This window comes from Amia ocellicauda, chromosome 3 (assembly GCF_036373705.1).
Source record: "Amia ocellicauda isolate fAmiCal2 chromosome 3, fAmiCal2.hap1, whole genome shotgun sequence".
NCBI lineage: Eukaryota > Metazoa > Chordata > Actinopteri > Amiiformes > Amiidae > Amia > Amia ocellicauda.
The window spans coordinates 26612422-26637798 of NC_089852.1; the positions used below are offsets into that span (position 1 = coordinate 26612422).

Here is a 25377-nt window from a genome sequence, read left to right on the forward strand (position 1 = left end):
GAGTTTAACCAGGTAGAAGCCTAGTTACATTGAAATGTAAACTTCAAGAAGTGTTCGCTTAAATTATATATAACAATAAGCTGAGAAGTTGACTTTCTTTCACCTAGATTTTCACAAGGAAAGCTTTATTGTGACAACCGCAGAGCTTTTTAAGAGAAATGAAAAATAGACATCTAATATATTGGTTTGGCATGCTGTGGGGAGGATACAAATAGCATTGACGCAGTGCATTAATTAAGAAACAAACAAACAACAGGCATTTGTATGAGGTGCTGAGAGTACAAGGCCCTATATAGTAATTGCGGAGCAGAAAAACTCAGTTGACAGGTTTAACATCACTCTCTTCTGCTTCCACTCTCCTTCTAGCTCCATCTTATTAAAAAATCCACTGATTGAAACAAAGGGTTCATTATGAGCATGGGAATTCTTGGCAAGCAATAATGAGTGATTTCATACATGTAAACGTTCCTTACTTGTTCGTTCAACACAGGCTCTTGTTCTTACAAGAGGTGGCCTCTGGAAAAAGTAAGGGAATTTGTACTGTGGCAGGGGGAGACATTGGGCTTGTGATTCTTAATTAAGAGGAGGCTTTGCTCCTTCAAACTGCAAGCATATATTGTAAATATAGTCTTTAGGTGCCCATATAATTCACACAAAAACCACTGTGTAAATTTATATATATATATATATATATATATATTTCATGCTCATCAAACCATTCACTGAGCCCTCGTGCCCTGTGGATGGGGGCACTGTCATCCTGGAAGAGACCACTCTCATCAGGATAGAAATGTTTCACCAAAGGTGATCACTCAGAATAAGTTTGTAATGATTTGCAGTGACCCTTCCCTCTAAGGCGGCAAGTGGACACAAACCATGCCAGGAAAATGCCCTCCACAGCATAACAGAGCCTCTGGACCCCCTCACTGTAGGGGTCAAGCAGTCAAGCCTGTACTGTTCTCTTGGTATCGCCACACTTGCACTCGCCCACTTGTCAAGAACACTAGCCAGTTGAGCAGTCTTTGTGACTGAAGCTCGTGCCATGTGTGCCCCAATAATGACCTTTCTTTCAAAGCCACTTAGATCCTTTCCTCTTGCCATCTTGATCCAAAATCGAGGTCAACTGGGCCTTCTTCAATGCAGTCGGTAGTACATAGTGGTCATATATTTTTTCCTCATGAAAATATATTGTCCTTCCTCATGAATGTTATATGGTAATATGGTTCTCCTATACTGACTCCAATTATGAGACAATGTGACAGAGATGTGGTGACTTCTGGGTATTCGTTCCAGCAGAGCCCTTGGTCACTTATATTATATTGGATACATGAAATAAGATATTTTTTTCTTATCTAGAGGGTTCCCAGTACAAGCCTCTTCTGTGCAATTGATTCACTGCATGTCACTCTGAGGCAGGTAATAAACCTTCGTGTGTGCTGTCCTGTGAATGGGATGTTAAAGCAAGCTCCCACTCAACTGAAGTAGCTGCTGATGCATAGTTCTCCCACTGCCTTGTCTTTCTAAAGTGCTTTGACTAAAAGCTCATGCTAAATAGCTAATTAAGTTTAAAATGTATGTGTGTATATAAATATATACTGCATATATCTGATGATATGACAGGATAAGGCCGATGTTATTAAGAAGCCGAGATCTCTGTTGGATAACAAGAAACCTCATGTCTCTCAGGGACCAGGCTTGGGGGTACCCTGTATTAGCAACTCAGAAATGAAATAACAGCAAACTATTCACGACATAACTTTCCTGCCAACATTGTGTCGGTCTGTGCCACTTGAGATGGGCTTTCCTCGTCCCTTCTGAACCCCGTCCTGTCCTGGGGGCCTCCTCTGGGGAGGGGGGTGTGAAGATCAGTTGTGGACTGGGAAAAAAGCAGAAGCATTATTGCCCTTGCATTATGTCAGGAGTAGAGGGAAAGCTATCAAGTGTATTTATATCATATGGGCATGCATTCAGTACATTGCATCCTTTGGATTGTGAGTGGTTCATAAATATAACCTTAAACTTTTTTTAGCCTCATCAGGGCTGTCTGCTTCACCCCAAAAAGCCAGTATTTTTAACTCCACTAATAGTAGAAAATAATATATATGTGGCTTCAAGGTTTCCGTGTCAACTGATGAAGGGCAGCACATTTTTCTATTGTTCTAACCAAACACATTTATTTAATTAACTGGAAACTGTAAGAATCTTCTGCAGACCTCAAAATGCTTGACCCTGCCTTCAATTAAAATATAAAAAGAACCCAGCAATGTTCATGTATAAACCCATAATCAGATTGAATTAGTCTTAGTCCTTTGCTTTAGAGGGAAGAGCAAAAATAATGTTCCCGCATAAAGACACATTTCAAAAGATAAAACACAAATGTGAATGTCAAGTGCTGTGGGCAATTACAGATCTTGTTCCTGCACATTTGATAATTTCTCCATTGCGCCGAAGCAGAATCAATCCTGCTGTCTGAGTTGTCCTGGTTTTAAATTCACCTACCTGTCAATTGACCCTTATCTTCTCATTATCATTGTGCAATCATGCAATAAAAACCATCAAGAAAAGGTTAGTCTGTGATGTGTTACATTTTGTTTACACAATATGAATGAGACAACTTTCATTTATCTGATCTAGAAAAAGAACGCAGCTGAGTTGCTTTTAAACACCAGACAGCTACTCGTGGAGGCAACAATCCTTGTCAAATATAGTGCTCTCCCAAATTATGTATTTATTTTTTAGATACAAATAGTATTCAGGTATATAATATAACCTCAATATACCGCTCGAAAGTGTCAAGACAATAAAAGGATAATTCCACTGGAGTTTTCACAAGCCTCTGTAGATTAAGTTACCAGTCCTGATTATGTTGCTGGTCCATTTTCATTTCAGTACGGAAAAAAAAGACTATAAATAGGAACACATTTGTATTCGAAGCCTTTCATCACAACAACAGGTGTAAGAGCAAGACAACGTTGTCAGCCACTGCTACAATTCCTATATCTACAATGGATATTTTGAAGCTGTTCACTTTTTATATCTGCACTGCACTAAAAAACAAACAAACAAACATAAAAACAGACTCCAGCCAACAGTAATTCCTTCTGCAGCATGAAGCTCCAAGTGCCATTTAACCTCAAAATCCATAGGATGTTTAGACATCTCTATCTTTATCATGACCTTTGGTCCTCCTTCACAAATATAGCAGTGTCTGCATCGGAGTAGTCAGTCTTGCTTCCTTGTCATGAAAATGGCACTAGGGTCTTATCAGACATATACTTTGCTCAGGTTCCCAATGACACCAAAGCATTAATGATTTCAGTATTCATGTTAGATCATCTTAGTGTCATTTTCAGGGGAATATTTGCCTGGTCTTGAAATAAACCTCGGGATTTCTGTATGCCATCAATATTGTCATAAATCAGACAAAGAGAGAGTGAGGGGAGAGATACTACTGGAGATCTTGGAAAATCTCCAGTGTCCCTTCTTGCCAGCCACACTGGGTTCTGCCAAGAATAGCGGTGCCAAATTCCTTGTTTCCGCTGGTCTGATTTAGCAGAAGTCACAATGCTGTTCCTGCATTTACACCCATTCAAAAATAACACTAGCAGCAATGGCAACATACCTCTTTAGCACTGGAGTACACAATTTACACGAATAGCACACATCGCATACTCAAGTCTTATTAAGAGCCCATCCAATACATGATGAATTTGCAAGGTTTAGAGAAACATAGCAGAAGGACAGACCTGTTGGCAATGAACAGATTGGACTGTTAAAGTATACTGCAGTATCTCCCTCTCTCCCCCCTCTCTCTCTCAGCAGAGTTTTGACACAACCAAGTGAGTTTCACTCTTCCTGAATATCCCACACATCGATCGTATAAGGATACAGGATACAGTTGTTGTTAACCAACATAAAATGACAATGTACACTTTTTTATTTTTGGTCATTTGCTTAGATTTCCCCTCATGAATATGAACAAACCATTTATTAACAAAACTAATATACTTAACAGGGCCACTCTGGTCTTTCTGCTTGGTTAGACTGTGCCCTGCCTCCGAAGTGATGCCTGGAAATATATCGCAAGTGTTTATCTACATCATTGTATAGTAGTCTGAATACCTTTTGCGACCAGGACATGAAGCACTTGCAGATCCTTCATGTTGTGGTGCACCTATTAAAATTCCACTTTAATTATTTCATGAAAAGCATCCTCTTAGCAATTAAAAACCCATTAATCTCCTGCTTTGCTCCGCAGGGCTTGGACTCAGATTGTGTCTCAGAGCACAGACGTTTAGTGCATGCCACGCAGCATACTTAAAACTTAAGAGTCCCATCGTTATGTAAAACCTTAGTCATTTTCACAGTGGCGTTGAATGCAGTATGTCTGTATTTCTCTTGGAGAATGATCACAATGCATCCAAGTTCCAGATTAATTATCTGAACATCATCATCTGTTAGTAATGAATCCAAATGGAGGGAGGAAGAAGCTGTCTCTGTTCTTGAAGGGTTGTTCAACAGAAAGGACATGTATAGCAGCTGAGCACATATTTCCTGGGTGAAAAAGAAAGCAGTATTCTCTGAGACTCTCAGAGTTTGGGAAGCCACAAGCTGCTGGGCACAGCATGAATGAACACAATGACCATGGTAGCTTAGACATGCATGAAAATACAAAAAATAAAAGGGGAAATTAAATTGTTCAAGCTTGATCACGCCTATTCTTCCAGATAGGGGTTTACTGTGTGTGAACTCAATTTTGAGGTGGCACAATTAAGCAACCATAATAAAGAGATTACATATGTGTACCAAAAATACTGAAGACTAAAATATAGAATGTTGATGGAGATAAAAGTTGAATTATCAAAAAATCATGTTATAATAGGAAAACATCATCTGCATTTATCATTTTCATGTCAGAAGGTTGCAGGAAAGTGCTATAAAGTAGTTTCTTGGCTAAAAATACCTACAAAGGAAAGTGAAAAGTTGAATACAAGTATGATTGGGAAAATCCTCCCCTGCCACTTTGAAAAAGTATAATTTGATGCACATTTGGTGGGCTCATAAGAATGATTGCCTTCACCCAAGGTGTCTGTAAGTAGCATTAAATTAATGCTTTTAGGATGTCTGAAAACCAGACATTAATCAAAGTCTTCTGTGATTCTCTAAGACGTTGATACTCGTGACATGAATCCCTTCTGGTGACTGTTGTACAGAGTGGCTGCTCTGCCAGACTGGCACTGTTTGGGGATTTTTACAATGTTTTTGAAACTCTGAGCTTCAGAGATTAATAAGGAGAAAGAGTTCCCTGGTTCTTTTCTTTCAGACTTGCTTATCTGTGTTGACCCTGCCTGCTCTCTCTCCTGCAGGGATTTATTTATTATAGTAATGGATTAGAAATCAATACCGTATCAGAGGGGGAGACTCTGTGTACAGTGTTGGAAGGATGACAATGAATAATGTTCAAGGTCAGCTTTGAAGCACACATAGCTCTGATGTGGTTGCTGGCCACCATTCCCCCAGCCACCTCCACGGAGCAATGGTCTATACACACAGCTATACGGTGACTCACGCAAGTAATGCCAGCTTTTTATGGGACATATAATACCGTTGACACGACTGCCAAATTAGCAACCACCTGCCTAAAAAAAAGTCTGAGAGTATCTTCACAACTGACGGGGGTGACTTATCGTCTTAAATCCCCAGAGGACTGTGTACAAATTGCAAAAATCCAGGCCAGCGATCAATGCCCAGATTACAGTCATGACAAGACAGAATAGAGACCTAAACGCGCAACCTAATCATAGTTATAGTTTTTGATTTGTATTGATCTCTGCTTAACAGGTCCAGGAATACTGTTTTTCATGTACCAGTTTCCTATTAACAATGCATCGCCCTCCTGCTGAGCACAAAGAGGAAGTGATTAATGTTGGCAGTGCGGCCTATCGCATGTTAATGTACTTCATATTGACAATAAATTGAACACGTTGTCGGCCTTGATTGATGGCTATCCACAGTAAATGTCACTCGCCTGTCTTCAGCAACAGCAGACAGACTAACTGTTAGGGGGCTCTAATAAAGACACAGAAATGCAAATCCACACAGAGCAAGATGCCTGAGTTCTCATTAAAATCAATTTGCTGCTGCTACAATTGCCAACAATCGCTCATTTTCTTGGCTGTAGGAAACTCTTGCACAGGCACTGGGTTACAGTTTTTTTGGTGTTGTTTTGTTTTTTAATTGATCAGAACAATAACAATTATTATGATGAATGAAGACATGGTGGCAGTTTAATCTAGGTAAGGTCAGTTGCTCTGCATAACTACACAACCATGTTTCTCTCTCCCCATTAACTTTAAAATATGTACACCGTAATTGTCTTTGAAGGTGATATACGAATATGTTTGTCTGCTGGCCTGAACTCAGGGGAAATATATTTCTATTGTGAAAACCCCCATACAGAATCTGTGAGAGATTTGGTGAAGACTGAGGGACTATTTTTATACTTGTTCCCGAGCTGAGGAAGCGAAGCCAAGGTGAATCAATAAAGTGGGACTGATATGATTTAATCCAGAATTAAATGTTTTTAGGTGCCCGGATTTGTTTGAATGCCTGAACTGGATTGGCTGGCATCAAAACTAAATCAATATTTTTTTGAGAAGCAATGCATTTGCTTCCTCAGAACAATAAACACCATTTTCTCTCACATTCATATTATTTTAATATACCAACACTTGTCTAAACTGAACGTTAATAGCTTACAACACATATATAAAGTGCCATTTATATATTTTTTTCTGTATTTGATATAATATATGTCAGACACATTGATCATTTATATATAAGACATGTATGTCAGTGTGGAATATATGTGTCAATGTCTATATTTAAGTGAATATATTTTGGCATCTATAACAGTCTCCTTCTCTCTTTTGCAGACAATGTGTACAGGGAATGCCTCTCCAATGGGACCTGGGCAATGAAGGGCAATTATTCACAATGCCAAGCAATTCTGAATGAAGAGGTACAGTGCACCTGTGATAACATAACACATCTTATATTCCTTATGAAGACCTCTGGGATACTTTATTGGTGGGGGACGGGATGGGAAAAAACACTTTCTTAATTTTATGATAATCTACTTTTTTTTAATTTTTAAAGGAAGTAAGCTATGGAAAAAAAAATCAAATTACTTGGACTGTGACCGCCATGCAATACCGTTATGCCCCTCTAAGACTTTCTGTTCCATTAGTGCGATTAGGCGTGTCTCTATGCGACCCAGGGTCGTGACCTGTTAACTTATACAGATGTCTGTGGAGTTACGCTTCAAAGACCAGTCGCTCTAATGGTTATGAAGGCAAACCTAATGGTGTTGATCTTGAGAGCTATAGCCCTGTGTCAGTGTGCCATTCTTGGTTTTCCCTCTGTACACTAATGAATAATTTCCCTGTTCTCTACCAGAATAAAAAGGTGCATGTTGACCAGCTATCGTCCACACAGGCTTGAGAGAATGTTGACCCAAGTTGCTTAGTGAGAGAGCGTTTTTTCCCTTTCGTCTAAAGACGTCTCATTTACCAAGCTGAGTACTGGGACCGTTGAGTGGCTAAATAATGTATGTGCTATTATGTTGTTCAAAAGCAGTATTCAAATGCTTCCTGAGAACGGGAGAATTGTTGTCAGTGTTGTCACAGTTATAGCAGTTGGGAGCATGTCCGTGTGTTTCTGAGGTTTGCCACTGCGGCTTAGAATAGAAAAACATGTTTCTGTGGTCTTGTTTTCATGACTGAATGGTAGCTTACATTCACGTTTAGTAGCATTTGCTTAATTATTTAACTGACAACGGTCTATTTTTAATGAGTGGGGAAAACAAATGTTGGGAGTCAAAAGAATAAGAAATAATTAAACGTATTCTCTTCCAGTTAGGCTCTTTGGAGAAAATTGTAGCTGTCAGGGGCGCATTGGAGCTCTTCAGTGTTTTTGGCATCTTCTGGGTTTTGACAGTGCTGGTGCAGTTTGACTTTTCGGCATTTAGCTGCAGGCTTTGAGAGAGTATGTTTGGATCTGGCTCAAATAATCTGTGAAGACTTGTTGTGAATGTATGCAGAGCATGACAGGTCATCTAGTTGTTGTCTTTTCAATTGAATGTATTTCTGCCTGCAAGAAAATATAGGGAGAGAGAAGGAAGATATTTACTTGCTGTCAACTTGCGTCCCGCTGTCAGCTGCTGCCCAGACTCGGCTTGGGGCAGAAGTATGAATATACTTGTGCCATCATTACTTTCATTGAATGTTAAGCTAAAGCCTTTCACTTAATGAAGTGGAAAGCCTGGATAAAACAAACAAACTCATCTCTCTTCTGCAGCTTCCTGTCCAGGTGTTTTTAAGTCTTTATCTCAACGATCTAAATAATTTCAGGGATGTTAAAAGATTTGAGAATTGGCCTGTTTTTAAAATGGGGCTCAGGTGGTTCATGAATCCCAGATCTCAAGCCAGAGATTAGATCCTGCCTCTTTCTCTGCCCCAGTTCTGTGCATAGTAGGGATGTCCTTTATGAGGACAGAAAGCCAAAAAAGACAAGCGAGTACTTCAGGAAGATTATTTAGTTGCATCAAAAAATTCAGCCTGGCATGAACAAAAATTAACATCCCCTCATATTCTTTCCAATAATTCGGAAAGGATGGTCTAGCTCACATTTATGCCACAATTTCCAGTTTTACTCATTCACCCTACAGCAATGAAGACTGCATGAAGAAATACAAATGTAAAATATAAAGTGGAAACAATGAATACTCCTACTACTACTAATAATAATAATATCAATAATAACATCAGGTGATTTGGCAGAAGTGCAAGGGATCTGGATTCAAATCTAAGGACATGTCACATTCCTGGGTGGTCCGGTCACAATGCTGTCCCACACCAAGCTGTCAAACACTGCTGTCCCACACTCTACTTATACCGCCATTTACTTTTAATAATGGGACAATGAGACACAAATTAATAAAGTTACAGACATTAAATGTATTTAATCTATCTAGGTATAGCTTTCAAGATAGAGTGTAAATGTGGCTTGCCTCTGCGATCCACGCATAACAAAACAACATTATAGAGCTATTAGCTGTATATCACAGAAAAGGGAAATTTTACCACACAATCTATGAGCAAGTTTCCAACACATCTTGCCACATGAGAAAAAGGAAAACAACAACTCAGGGAATTCACTGTAATTTCTTAACTTTCCAAACAAGTGATCCGGAAACTCAAAGCCTGTCTCATGAATCTAATTTTGCAGTTGTTATCATTTTTGAACCTACTTATTTGTAGAATTGTATGGAAAAATAAATAAGAATGATAAAACCTTTGAGAGAACCGTCACAGCCCTGTCATACAACATTATTCACCTCACTTATGCGTACACATTCCCATTTGCAGCTCAGGATAAATCCAGTGCAATGCGGCTCAGCTCTGTGTTTGCAGTAATCCTTTTTATTTCCCAGTGAAAGAAAGGCAAACAAGCTCGGCCTCAAAAAACAGTGGCAGTGAACTGAATTTCAGCTATGATTGCCTGAGGTATACGTGCATCTGTGTGCTCTCCCCTGACCCACACCGACGCGGTGTTCTTCTGTGTTTAGCACAGCACTACATTTTCTAGTTAAACACCAGACTTTCAGATGTATGGGACATTTAAAACCCCAACAATTTATTACATATTCAGTATAATCTTTGTCTGTAACATCTATAATGTGTTATCAGATCTGATACTAAGGATCCAATTCCCTGGGTGTAATGAAGGCTGCCATCAGAAGTGTCTTTACAATTTACAGCAGTAAATGCTGCTTATTGCTATTTACAGAATCAGGGACTCCTAATGTATACTGAAAAATCAGTGCAGAATACATAATCTCAGTATTATGTTGGTTTAAGGCAAAGTCATTGCTAAAATTAACATTTTGTATGTTTAAGGAAAGTTTGCATAATAACATAAAATACAAATTAGGTAATGGTACATTTTAATTGGGGATACTGATGAGAGTTCAGAATGAAAGATTACAGAGATGGTAATTTTGCAATATTTAATGAAGTCGGGGACAAAAGGGGTTACATTGTGGTGCAGGTTAGGGTTAGAGATAAGACATCCTTCATGGTTAGGGATACATTCCTGCTGAGTTAACTTCATTGGGTATATTTATAGAGGCCAAGTTTCAATTAATTGCCATATCTGTATTAACTAATAATGTTGCTGTTTAATAACAATTTCAAAATACATTTTAAAAAGGAAATTCAAAAATCAGAAAATGTGTCATTGTTTTACTTAGCGATGTGGATAATTGTGAATTTTACAATAGGCTTGTTTGTCTGGTATCATTCCATTTTAATGTTATACCAAATTAAGAGCTTTTAAATGCATTAATGTGTCTCAGTTTTCTTCCCTTGTTTTCTGTTGTGTTCTGTTGTCTATGTGTGTTTTGTCGTATGGAAGGTTTGCATTATAATTAGGTGTCTAAAATTAAACTGACACAGTAGTGTGTGTGCGTGTGTTTCTGCCTGTGTGTATATCGAGAGATAGTGTGAAGCCTGAAACAAGAAATCACATAAGAGTTTTCTCTGCATCACAGCCCATTTTTATGAAACCCACACCAGCTGAACACTTGTCAGCACTTCTCAAACATGCGGGTGTAATGAAGATCGATAGCACACATTTTACATTCCCTTTTCCCGTTTATTTCTATGGCATCTGAGCAGTGGCAAGACTTTGGACAGCTCCTTTAAAAAGGGATAGCTGTAGTTCATGGTGTTACGTCCTCCTTGGCCTTGACCTGTTTCCAGCAGTCCTGGCACAATTGGAGGCTGTTACTTTTAATTAGACCATTTAAACATCATAGACTTTATTGTACCATATAAAACGTGTTTCATTTTTCTATTCTATAATTAGAAGCTTTTTTATTCTAGAAAATCATCTCCTCAGTTCTCATTTGTAGTTCTACTTCCATGCCCTCAGTGTGGTGTCTGACATTTTTACTGTAAAAATAATTTTAAAATAAAACAAATCTTTGCATACATACTACTGTGCGTGGATATGGAAAGATCTAGAATTGTATGCAATGCCAGACAAGTTTAAAAAATGCCTTGGATATTGGATCTTCTTCTGTTCTTCTTCTTATAAATGAAGGAGACATGGTTTATTTGAATCAGGGGGTTATTTCAACCAAAAGCATTAGGAATTTGGATCTAATTCACTAGATAACTGTAACCTTCCGTGTCTCCCTGGGCCAGCATTGAGTAAGTCTAATATCAGTGTTTGTTCATCATAGACCATTTCCTCAGAGACAGATGTGCCCATTTATTCAGTACCTTTCCGAGTACCGTCACTATGCCTTGATACAATCGAAGGAGACAGGGCGTAAGATAAAGGGGAGCGAGATTACTCTTTATTTTTGTCTTTTCCTCTGAAAAGTTCACTGGAGGAAGACAAGTTGTCTGCGTCTGTGCGCACCGTGACAAAGAGAAGTTAAAGCAGTTGCCATCACTTTGCAGATCTGGCACACGCATTATGGGGGAAAAGGTTCCAATCACTCTGCCAGCTTAGCGAACAGCCACATTTCCATCTTCTCAGTGGGTATTACACATCTATCGGTGCTTGTCAGTGAACTGGAGAGTCACTCAAGCTTGCGTTTTGACCTACTTCTTCTTGGGAGTCTCATTTTAATCTATACACAGCAGTGAAGCAGTATATCCTAAGCACCTACTTCGCAGTGAATATCTGCACTTCCAGACACAAGAAAGCACTTTGCACCCAAGAGCTATCCTTGATCTTCCAGGAAGAAGATGCCGAATGCAACTGGGTGTGACTGACGTGTGCTGAAGCTTAAAAGATTACAGCTTAGAGAGATACTTGTACCAAAAGTTTCTAAAACTTTTCCATTAACTTATCTGAGGGTTTGGGATTCCACACCAGACTGTATACTGTATACATTTCCTGCGTGCACAATTGTGCAGACAGTCAGTTCAGTTACAAAACTCTTTTCTTTTAATATGAAGTGTCAAGGAATTACAGGAAACTGATATGCAATCAAATACACCCTCAGACTTCCAAAGCTATTTTTCCTCTGGTGCGGAAATGTAATCTTTCCTTAGAAACTCTAAAGTTCCTCCAGCCACTTATGATATTTTTTGCAACTTGTCTTTAGGTGAAACGCATATTAATGCAGTTTTTGTCCCAGTGCAGCACATTTTGCTCTGTAATGAAGAAAAGCTTTGAAGCTCTCCCGGTACATATGATTTCAGCAAGGAGACACAAGAAGCAAAAATTCACCAGTGGACTGAAATGGTCAGTTGGGAACCGCAAATTTGCTTGAAGTGGCATTCCGGAAAAAGGTATGATATGTGAGTCTGGTGCAACCGACGCTGCAAAAGAACAGTCACCCTACTCTGGGCAAAGAGGAGATAGCAGAGCCGACAGGGCTGCTTTGAGTATCTCCTGTGTCCTGTTTTCCAAAGAAAGCCTCCAGTAATAAAATATGCAGCTTGACAAGGCTCATGACAAGACCCCCCTCCTCTTTTGAGAGAATAAATAAATAAATAAATAAATAAATGGAGGAAGCCCTAGGTAACCTGGATTATTCAACCTTTGAGGTCTTTTATCTTTTTTCTCTCTCTCCACGAGGTTAGCGTTTTGCTCTCCATTTCGTCTGCCTTTCTCAAAAACCAATTGTGCAAGCAAACCTGAACAGATTCTAGTTTGTAGGGAACAGCATGTGGCACACTCACTCAGGAAGTAGGACAAGACTGTCATGGGATATATCTGCCTTTCCTTTCTCTACTGGTGTGACATCTTTCGTGGGCCCAGAGATGGTCCTCAGAGGACACCTTAAAAGACTGTTATCCCTCCACTGCAGCTTGTCCCAAATTGTTTTCCAGCAGCAGGTTAATGAAGTATTTGTTTGTTATGAGGTTAGTAGCCCAGTATTCCTGACTTTGTTGAGTTGTAATGTAACATGTCAGTAGCTATATCCACTTAGCAAACACGTTTTGTGCGAAATCTTTCAAACCATTTTCCATGCCGAGGTGTGTGTCTGTCCAGCTGATTTGTAGCAAACAAAATATGTAAAAATATGTTGACATCATTTCCTGCATAAGCACTTAGTTGCATATCACATGACTGCAAACTTATTCGACAAGGCATTTGTAATTGGTAAAACCAGTTTCCACTGACATTTGTCACATTTGTCATATAGACTTATGAAAAATCCACTTTTGTCGAATGTAAACACTTTTGGTCGATGTTTGCAAAATTCAGTCGACATTTGCTGTTTCCATCAAGCTTGTCATTACGTTTTTTATTCGACAGGACTTTTATCACAAAAACAGACTTGATGGAAACCGGACTAATGTGTGTCTCCTGGCTCCCTTTACCACACAACCGGCGTGAAGAGTTTCCTCCTTATCTGGACCTTATCCAAGCGACCAAGTTTTCTCTTTAGTCTGAAGTTACATTAATGTATTCCTGGCACAATCACAGTCCTGCACTGAGTTTCTTAGCGATTGCGGTTGGTGTTTCACATGAGACAATTAGTGGCAGATGTAGCAAGTGGGTTGTGTGGGTTTATAACACTGGATAATTGTAGTCTTCTGATCAAAGCAATGACAACCCCGTTGCTGATAGTTCGTTTAGCGTGCCATTACGTGACAAGCAGGCGGTTCCTGGGCCGTGAGGCTGGGGTGCAGGTCATTGCCCAGGGTTTTACTCCACAACGCAGACACATCAGTTGTGACAGTTATGCCCCTGCAAGCGGATGGAGCGGAAATATGTTCCTACAGTAAGGCATTGTGTACAAACCCGGATTCAATAGCAGCTCAGCTATTAAAAATTGGCAGAAGCCTCAGTGGAGAAAACAAACAAGAGCAGATCAAGTCATCGCGTGTTTTGAAAATTGCCTCTGTCATCATGGCCAAAGTTTAATTGTGGGGCATAGCAGTAATTAATCCTCCATTAGTGTCTGTGTGAGTTGATGAAGGCCTGTCTGAACTGATATGATGGCCCAGATCAAAGGCCATGAATCTTTTGGATATAGTGTTATGCCTTTGTTTTTTTGTTTTGATGAATATGTATGTACACTTTTTTTCCACCTTTTCCCTATTGTTTAATTTATATTACTTGACCATGCAGTTAAGCCAGCAAGTAGACTTAACTTGAAACAGCACCATGTCAGAAGGAGGCTGATCTTATATAGAATCATCCCACATATCAAATATATTGGTAACATTTCCAAGCTATAGTAGCTATAGTTAAAAACCCTGACCCCACCACCTCTTTCCTCTATAGAGATACATATGCAGGCTGAAGATATTAATATTCCTGGAAAAAAAGAATATATATATATATATATATATATATATATATATATATATATATATATATGCACATTTAATCATTAGTTACTTCTCAGTTGTTTTTCTCTCTAACAATCTTGTCACAACACTCTCTGATGTCTATACAGCATGTAGTAGTATTTTTTTGTATTATATTTGCATATCAAGCCTCCACAGCAGTTGTCATTAAAACACACAACTAATGAAATCACAAGGAGGTCAAGTCTCTGTGTCATGTATTTAGTCACTAGACATCACTGTAAGTGCTTCATCCCCTCCAATCTTCTTTAATACCATCAGACATGATTCAGACTACATGCAAATCGGCTCAGTTTAAATGATGCAACACATGCTTTTTTTGAAGACTTATTAAATTCCTGAAAAATAAACTGAATGATGAGGGATTCGAGCAAAGCCAGGGATCTGATAAAAGTTTTTTTTGTTTGTTTGACGGTTTAAATGTTTTCTTTTGTTGGTGGGAGTTACGTTGGCATTTGGTACATGGCTTCTTAGTGTGTGTTGTCTTTTTATTTTCTCTCTAGAAAAAGAGCAAGCTTCACTACCATATTGCCGTGATCATAAATTACCTGGGCCACTGCATCTCGCTTGGGGCTCTCCTTGTGGCCTTTGTCCTTTTCATGCGGTTAAGGTAAGACCCTAACCCTTCTTGCGACCTGATCATCCTGACCGGAAAACTCTCAGTGCAGCCAGCATGGTGGTATTTGGCAGTTGGTTGAAATTGAAGTATAAAACAATGAATGTGAAAAGTGTTCTTAACTCTATAAGGAAACCCTTAAAGGGGTGGCAAGGGAAGGGGAGGGAAGTGCCATTGAGGTTCTTGTGATTTCCGTTCCCTGTATCCCGTCAGAGGTGTTTCATTACACTGTAAAGCAACTCGGTCACTTCTTCCAGGAATCTACTGAAGAACCCAAACGTTTTTCTGGCTAAACCTATTTCACAAGTACAGACTTGTGTTTCTTTGTTTTGTATGTATGCTTGTTGCCAGAAAATCTCCTTTAAAAAAAATAAACAACAACTGTGTACTGTTTCTATTTTCATAGCTTTTTAATTTTTGCACTTAATATGCAATACATTCAAATGTTTTTTTTAAGTGCTCTCCAGGTGGGCTTTGATTCAAGATGGTGAATACAATTAAAGAAAGATATTTTATTATTTTATCTTGGGACCAGTTTAATCTCAAACTCTTCTCAGTGGTGCCTAGCTTAACCCATCTTGATTTCACGGCAGAGAAAGAAAATTAAAGAAAAGAAAATAGTTGATCTGTCAGGCATTTCAATAGCTGAGCTGAGGTGTAAAAACCTAATGGGCTGTGAAAGATGGTGTCAGTCAGAAAAATACCGCTACTGTTGTTACAAACAGAAACACACCCTCTGTTGTCTTTTTTGCTACATGGATTGTAAAAAAATCCCACTTCAGACCTGTGTAATTCAGTTAGGCACTAGACCTCCTCTGAAAGCATGTAAGTAACTCAGTGTCACCACCTATAAGCACATAAATTGATCTGCCAAGTGCTGACAAGGAACATGCATTCTGTATCTAATCGAATATAGGTTAAAATTATGGACACTTGACTAAGCACTATGGGATTGTTTTATATAAAGCTTCTTGTTGTATTTGCCCTGGTGTGCTTCTCAAGGACTTCTGTCGGCATGCACTGAAAGCGCCAGTGCTGCATTGTATTACAAACTTATTGATAAAGACAGCTGCTGCTGGCCTCGGAGCCTGTAATTATACCATAAGCCTTAGGTAAAGTTGTACAAATGCATTTTAATGGAGAACCTTTTAGCGCTCATTTGTAATCCTTTTTTTTCCTTGTCAGTAGGAGTAGGATTTCTTTTGCACACAGAAATTGGGCCATAAAGTTTTCACATGCCCCCAATGCTTCCTGCAGAAGTTAAACCGATTCGCATTTATTTCATTACAGAATGCTTATATACAGATACCAATGTTCCCAGGTTAAAAATAAAATAGGGCAACTAGAGGCATTGCAATCCAAATACACAAGAGACCCCACAAAAAGAGAAAATCAGCTGTTATGTATAGTTTCCACATTTGTTTTAATCAATATTACCTTTATATATATATATATATATATATATATATATATATATATAGGGCTGGGCGATATGACTTAAAAATAATATCTCGATATTTTTAGAAGTTTGGGCAATACACGATATATATCGATATTTCTTGTTTTCAAACTTCAGACATTCAAACTACAAGTATTTCGTTAATCCTTCAATAAGCAAAACTAACAAATACTACATGCAGGCTGTCATGGTAAATATATGCAGAATGCAACACATTACAGGGCAAGTGTTGTGTGACTACTATTACATGTGTTATGTTGTTATGGGATAAATATACGTGTGTGTGTGTGTATATACACACATAAGTTTAAAAATGTATATACATATATACATAAGTTTAAAAATAGCTGGCGTTACAATAGTTTTAATAAATCTTAAATGCGGGGTGCCTTATCCCAGGGATTTTATATAGAACAATTATCCGTATTATATTAGGATGGTACAGCAGCTCCCGTCTAAAAACAGTCCATATTCACCGATGTCTCAAAAATTATTTATTAGAAAAAAAGTGATCTTCCTCAGAGCACATATATGCATATACACAGTATGATTTACTGTCACATAACAACAATAACACCAGTAATAGTGATCACGCAACACATGCGCTGTAAAGGTCCAGATTCAGGGAGATTTAGCACAGCCGGGTTTATAGTGGCGCATTAACATCTGCTAGAAATAGTTAATGTTGAACCACTTCACCATCTTAATAAAAATAAAATGATACTTTCTGCATGTGTTTGCATTGCTTTCCAATTTATTGAAATGGAAACAAACGTTATTATTAATTTTATACAAATGATATCAGTCTAAATTAGCGGGGGTGGGGGTGCCTGCAGATCGAGTTCAGCCCGGCGACGAGAGCGGGGCGCAGCGTGTGCGCTTGCGCACTAAAGTATCTCTTGGTTGTGTTGGTTATTGTGTGTCGGGTCTCTCTGCTCATGTGTGTCTGTGTTTCTGATGCTCATTTCTTGCCGCATCCGACACGTGTGGAAGAACCGGAAGAACGCAAAGCGTCCTAATGACGAAAAATACTGCCGTAAAGATTGCAATTTGCGACACTACGATATAAACGATATAGCATAATATGAAACGATAGACGTTTTTATATAGTCATACGATATATATCGTCATATCGCACAGCCCTAATATATATATATATACACTCACCTAAAGGATTATTAGGAACACCTGTTCAATTTCTCATTAATGCAATTATCTAACCAACCAATCACATGGCAGTTGCTTCAATGCATTTAGGGGTGTGGTCCTGGTCAAGACAATCTCCTGAACTCCAAACTGAATGTCTGAATGGGAAAGAAAGGTGATTTAAGCAATTTTGAGCGTGGCATGGTTGTTGGTGCCAGACGGGCCGGTCTGAGTATTTCACAATCTGCTCAGTTACTGGGATTTTCACGCACAACCATTTCTAGGGTTACAAAGAATGGTGTGAAAAGGGAAAAACATCCAGTATGCGGCAGTCCTGTGGGCGAAAATGCCTTGTTGATGCTAGAGGTCAGAGGAGAATGGGCCGACTGATTCAAGCTGATAGAAGAGCAACTTTGACTGAAATAACCACTCGTTACAACCGAGGTATGCAGCAAAGCATTTGTGAAGCCACAACACGTACAACCTTGAGGCGGATGGGCTACAACAGCAGAAGACCCCACCGGGTACCACTCATCTCCACTACAAATAGGAAAAAGAGGCTACAATTTGCACAAGCTCACCAAAATTGGACAGTTGAAGACTGGAAAAATGTTGCCTGGTCTGATGAGTCTCGATTTCTGTTGAGACATTCAGATGGTAGAGTCAGAATTTGGCGTAAACAGAATGAGAACATGGATCCATCATGCCTTGTTACCACTGTGCAGGCTGGTGGTGGTGGTGTAATGGTGTGGGGGATGTTTTCTTGGCACACTTTAGGCCCCTTAGTGCCAATTGGGCATCATTTAAATGCCACGGCCTACCTGAGCATTGTTTCTGACCATGTCCATCCCTTTATGACCACCATGTACCCATCCTCTGATGGCTACTTCCAGCAGGATAATGCACCATGTCACAAAGGTCGAATCATTTCAAATTGGTTTCTTGAACATGACAATGAGTTCACTGTACTAAACTGGCCCCCACAGTCACCAGATCTCAACCCAATAGAGCATCTTTGGGATGTGGTGGAACGGGAGCTTCGTGCCCTGGATGTGCATCCCACTAATCTCCATCAACTGCAAGATGCTATCCTATCAATATGGGCCAACATTTCTAAAGAATGCTTTAATCACCTTGTTGAATCAATGCCACGTAGAATTAAGGCAGTTCTGAAGGCGAAAGGGGGTCAAACACAGTATTAGTATGGTGTTCCTAATAATCCTTTAGGTGAGTGTATATATATATATATATATATATATATATAATTTCTCCTGCCAGCTTTCAGCTTTGACTGATTGTGCTACTACCACCATCCCCATCAAAAGAAACAAAAGTCAGTGTATGTAGAGGAACCCAGAAGCGAATGCACTGCGTCAGCCTAGTTTGGCGATGCATCTTATTCTGCTTCACTTCTTTCTGTGGTGGCAGGATGCATTCAGGCGACCAATGTACGGTTCAGTTGCTTAGCAGTTTGTTATTGAAAGTGAATGAAATCAATTGGTTAGATGCACAGGATCTGAAGGTATAGTAATAAGGATTGCCAAGAGAAGATTATCTAAGGATAATCTGCGTCTAGAACAGTCTTGGCAGGAGATTTAATTGAGCTGTACTTGAAAGTATGGAATCTCACTTTTAAAAAAAATGTTATCTGTAGACGTTTAGGCTCCATTCAAAGCAGGTTTTCAAACTGGCATCTTCCATAACATCACAGCATTCTCATTTGCTTTAATCTTCCTTAAGAAATTGCCTGGATTGTTTTATTGAAGATTGTATTGCAGAAAGGAGTATTACGTGGCAGTGTAAAGACAGACAGAAGAGGTATGTGCAAAAGCTAATAACATTACGTTCAGGAGCAGCTGCTGTGAGTATCAGTCATCCACCATCCTCCTCAAATTGTTTCATGCAATATCATTTCATATCACCATTTCTTTTCTTTTTTTATCCAGACACTTTACCAAGTAAATAGTCTGAATACATCCCTTTCACCTCTGAGGTAAATTAATAGTCACTGACCTGGTAATCATTTTGTCCAGAACTTTGTATGCTTCTTGCTGGCATTAATCTCTATTAGTCTCTATTATTTTTATGCAATTATTGTGTCAGTGCCAATGTAGGCTTTTCCCTCAGTTCACCCACAATTCTTACAAGCTTAATGTGCTTCGGGGAAAAGGAAAGTTGGAAGAGGCACATTATACTCTGGTCACAAAGTCCTAACCAGTGCATATAGTTACTTCAAGGATTCGCCAAGCTTTTTAATGCTATGTAGTCATTTCAGAATCCCCATGTTTTGGGAATGGGCTTGGACATTTCAACTGCTGAAAGGCACCAGAATTTCACAGCACATGGACCCTGCTTGAGATGGCGAGCCACAGCCAAGTCTCCAGCCTCCAGCCGCGAGATTGACACGTACAATAGCATGAGCACACCAGTGGGCAATTACGACCTAGCAGTACAGCAGACCCCACAGCAGAAGAGTGTTTTTCATTGGAAGGAATCAAGATCTCGGCAGTGGTGTGCAGGGGGAGTGTGGCGGGGCCTCACAGAGCAGCAGAAACTTAATTTTCTTCTCTGATTAAGTCCTCATGAGAAGGTTAGGTTTTTTATTGCGACCTTAGGAGTTCATGTTTTTGTTTTTTTGTTGTTTTTTTTAAACCCTCATTACTACGTAAACTTGATTGGAAAAAAATCTGCTTCAAAGACAAATTTACAGTGTAGTTCCCACAGTAGAACATAGAGTATTTACAAAGTGGGTCATAAAAAGAACTAACTAATACATAAATACACCATCTACAAAATATGTACAACTTGTACAGAAAGCTGAAACATTAGTCAGACTACAAAATGTCTCTGACCCAGAGGATAGTAACTTCAGCATCCTTGTTTAGTCAGCGCCATAGCCATGTAGCCAGGGAGATGGGAAGAGCATTAATGCATCAGCAACCCCAGCTCCAAAGTGACCGTCCAGGCCAAATTAGCAAGGTCGGGTTGTGGAGTGCTTCACGGGTCCCTCTTTTCAAAAAGATTAACTGATAGGAGTGTGAGTTTCTATTTTAGAGTCACCCTGACCAGCGGGGACAGCAAAGCAAACACGAAGGCTTCAGTAATGAGGTCATTCATAAAGAGGAGCAGGGTTTATGAGACAGTGTCGAGTCGACTCTGACATGCCGGCTGGTTATAACAGTAATGTGGTCCACTGCCATTTTTTTTCTGTGTCAGCAGGCCTTTGCCAAAACACAGCATTCGACCGTGGAGCACACAGCAGTCAGTGTGTGAGGTTTTGTTTTTTTCAGGATAATGGCTTTTGCTGGGGGTATTTTTGTTTCGTTTTGGTAAATCTATCTCTGTTCAGATTGCTTACGGGAAGGCTGTGTTATTATTCAAATGTATGTATGTATTCACCACTACATCTTTGCTAAGCTATTGTCAAGTACTAAGCAGGTCACGTCAAGGAAAAGGTGTCTGATGAGCTTCTTGAGGGAAGAAAATGTGAAAGTAAAAAAAGAAAAAGGAAAAAAGTCCTTCGAAGTACACCTGCTAACTGCAAAATCTGTATTATTCTACTTGAATACTCATACTTTTGTTCAGCTCTTTGCACTTTTTTTTTTTAATAATAATTAGGTTTTTCTTCGTTGCAGTCACTGCATCCGGACCTATTTCATTTTTTTTTTTAAATCATGTGACTATACTTTGCCATATTTAATTTAAACTTGAAAGTAACTAAAACACTTTTATTATGAATAATTATTCATATCAACTACACAACATAAAATGACTACACTGCACTGATGCAAGCTTTTGCTTTTGTATTGACTGCTTTCAAGAACAGCATGAGCTGTTCAGCAGCCAGCAGAGCCCAGGAGGGAATGGAGACAATGTGGGAATCAAACAGCTATCCACTCATCTGAAGGGGTCAGGTGTGGTCAGATTCCAGTCCTGATTATTATAATTATTTCTTAGTAGACGCCCTTATCCAGGGCAACCTACAATATATCACATTATTGGTACGTACAATTACCCATTTACAGAGTTTTTTTACTGGTGCAATCTAGTTAAATTACCCAGTATCAGTAGCCCCCACTCAGGAATGATCCAACAACACTGCACTCAGGCTGTTTGCTTTGTTGAATTACAATTTTGCAATATCGCCACACATTTTACATTCTCCTGTTATATAATTAAATAAGACCTTCCCCTTTTATTTATTTTCTTGTTGTTGTTGTTGTTGTTGTCATCATTGTCGTCAGCATTAACCTCCACCTATCCTATAGGATCTCTTTCACTCCAAATGTTTGGTAATGCACAATTAAAATAAGTATAAGATTAATTTATTCCAGACTTGTATCCACTCCTGAGATACTGTGCACAGATCCCTCTTGCTCAGTGGTAAATAAACACTGCTGTCTGTGATATCCAGGGGTTCAGTTCAGAGGAAGAAGCCAAGGCCATTATGGGCCAACTCTTCAGTGTGGTTTGGTCTCCTCACCTGGCCACCACTGAGGCGAGCATTGCCCCCGTTTAACGCTAGGTTGAGCATGATCTGTATTACTTCCAAGCGGGAAAATGTCCTTGACCGAGAGAATAAAAGAGGATGGGTCAGAGAGAAAGACAGAGCACAAGCTGTAGTGAACCGTGTTAGTCTCCTGGAATGAAAAAAGAGACATAACCAAAAAGCCTGGCAAATCCTTCTCTGGAATGAACACACCAGCGCTTGTATGTGAAACCCATACAAATACCTATTCCCACAGAGTGAAAAATTAATGGCTCAGTGACTAGATCAGATTCTCACACTCTATGTTCGTGGATCTGTGACTTATTAAGGTCTTAAGATCTTCTTTATGACCCAGACAAAAAAATCCACCTAAAGTATACAAACGCATCCGTACAGTTTTGTTATCAGGTTTTGCGTACTGTGGTACCAGTTTTCATACAGGACACTGTAAAAACTGGAGTTTTGCTACAAGGTGTTTAGGAGTAGCCTGGAATGAGTACAAACTTTCACAGGGTTTTTCTGTAATTTTCACTCTTTCAGACGAAATTGTACTACGGAAAGTAACATATGCATATTAACATGTTGCATTATATAAATATCAAAGCATTTTCAGAGAAAGCCGTTATGTTATGTGGAATGCATACGCTACGGTTAGGAATGAGACACCAGGGTGTGCCAATTTTTGAAGCCAGAGAGAAGAACAGTATGTTTCCGGGGAAGGGGGGGGTTGGCAGTGTAGGGTTCTTATAGGTTTTCTTTGTATTTTACTTGATCTATACTGTGCATGTTTCTTTTGCCATGTCCTGGCACAAAGCATTTCTATTTAATTGGCCTGCTATTTCCTGTACTGGGCCAGCATCCTTGGCCCCCGGAGGGAAATATATATATATATGCAGATCACTGCTTTTTGTCTGTGGTCCACTGCCAACGATGTCAGTGGCTTCCAGTGGTGTACTGTAGTGACTGTGTGAGTGAGACGCCATGGAAAGCAGATGAGCTGCATCAGCTGCACACTGCCAAGCCCCCCCCCGGAGACAGACTGTTCTTCTCTCTGGCTCCAGAAATTGGCTCTCCGTTGTCCCGGTACAACTGGAGCGATTAGCATTACACCTGGGTAAACAAGTGACTTGTTACCAAACCATGTGTGTTCAATGTGGAACAGCAGGGAATCCTGGTGAAATTAAATTAAAAACCTGAGTGAAAGCTATTTATTTTAAGAAGCCTGCTTGGAAATGAGGTTCATATGGTTGGATTCATTTCAAGAGTTAAAGAAACCAATTAAGTTTAAGTAAACTGTTTTCGTATATATATATATATATATATATATATATATATATATATATATATATATATATATATATATATACATTTTTATTTAAAAAAATATTTTATTATTATTAGTGTTCAAATTAAGTTAAGCTCTTGTGATTGTTTTCCGCTCACTTGCTGTTTGGTGGAAGGAGTATTCCTTTGCTGTGTTTACACATGGGCAACGCAGACCCGAGCGTGATTAGGACGTTGATAATGATGGTTGTCCATTACAGTGTATAATCCATGGTCCATCACTTTTTAGTTGTGGAAGCAGCTTCTTGAAGGTTTTCCTACTCTCAGTGCATTGTATGCTGGTTTGGCCCAAGGGTGGTTCTGTTCACTGGACTCACTTCAAATAAATGCAGTTATTTTGCTGGAATTTTAGTACGAAACTCTGCCACTATGAGTCATCGATTCACAACTCCTTCCTGTTATGAGCATCCTTCTTCCATGTGCCTCGAGGGGCTCCTTGAACCGTTTGAACTGAACCCCATGACAGCGCCTTCTGAGGTAGCCTAGCATCAGGTGTTCAGACGAATCAACCCTTTTGTGCCTTTGCTGTGAGCGTCTCCATAGATCTCTGTTAGGTATAGATATAAAGAACCATCCCTCAGACAAAGCCCTGGAAGTAGAATGCAGACATTTTTATCAACATAGGACATTACTTTTATTTGTAGCGCCTAGCATTGGGGTCTTACAGATGCACGATTTTGCAGAATGATGTATTTGACATTTTGTTCTAAGAACCAAATCAAATCATCCAGGGTGTGTGTCCCCCATCTTGATTCAGATCAGTGCTGACCTCTGGGGAAGAGCGAGACTATCTTTTCTGATCAGCTGATGGTTGGCAGATTTGAAGCGTCTGAGTCAATATGGCTTCCCCACATCTTCTGGAGTAAGAAGTCAACCTGAGAATTCAAGCAAACTTTCCCAATTTGCTCTACCTACGCCACAATCTGTATCCTTCTGCTTAGGGTCTGAGGAAAGAGCCATTAACAAGTATCTTCAATTCCTTTAGCATCTTGTGATGCTTTACGCATTGTAATGAGGGAGAACAAAATGTAAGGCTAATATAAAAATAAATTACAAGATGGAAAAATCCGTTCAGCACTTCAATTATGGTCCCTCATGCTTTTCAAAGCCACGTTGTTATTTGGTAGTCAATTCAAACAAAGAAAAACAAATCAAAGAACTGCTTTGATGCTCTTAATATTAGGATGTTCTCTTATACAATGTATAGCTCATAGAAAACTAATTTCCATCATTTAATGAGATCCCTTAACCTTGTATTTACAAGCGGAGCTTGATGTATGGTTTCTATTGAAAATATATGTATTATTCTGTTAGATTTAATAAAGAATTGACTTGAAATGGGAAACAATCTTGTTACTGGAAGATTATTTAAGTAAAAACACTATTTAAAATTATACCTAACCAAGGACACATTCTGTGATAAGTTTACATTCAAAAATGAAATGATGAATAAATAAAATGAATAAAGATTCACGTAATTAAGAACAATGCTTTAAAAAATCCTTTTAGCAGCTACAGTGTGGGAAAAAAGTATTTGATCCCCTGCTGATTTTGTACGTTTGCCCACTGACAAAGAAATGATCAGTCTATCTGTGTATTTTAACAGTGAGGGACAGAATAACAACAAAAAAATCCAGAAAAACGCATTTCAAAAAAGTTATAAATTGATTTGCATGTTAATGAGTGAAATAAGTATTTGATCCCCTATCAATCAGCAAGATTTCTGGCTCCCAGGTGTCTTTTATACAGCTCTCTCTTTAAGGGAGTGCTCCTAATCTCAGCTCGTGACCTGTATAAAAGACACCTGTCCACAGAAGCAATCAATCAATCAGATTCCAAACTCTCCACCATGGCCAAGACCAAAGAGCTGTCCAAGGATGTCAGGGACAAGATTGTAGACCTACACAAGGCTGGAATG

General features: G+C 39.2%; 1 protein-coding gene across 1 annotated transcript in view; it reads left to right on the forward strand.

Annotated features, from left to right (window-relative positions):
• crhr1 (corticotropin releasing hormone receptor 1) overlaps positions 1-25377 on the forward strand; it is a 71408-nt gene that overhangs the window by 32494 nt on the left and 13537 nt on the right. The window contains exons 7-8 of the mRNA XM_066699980.1: positions 6936-7021; positions 14909-15015. Coding sequence (XP_066556077.1) covers positions 6936-7021; positions 14909-15015 — 193 coding nt within the window. The remainder of the gene's footprint in view (positions 1-6935; positions 7022-14908; positions 15016-25377) is intronic.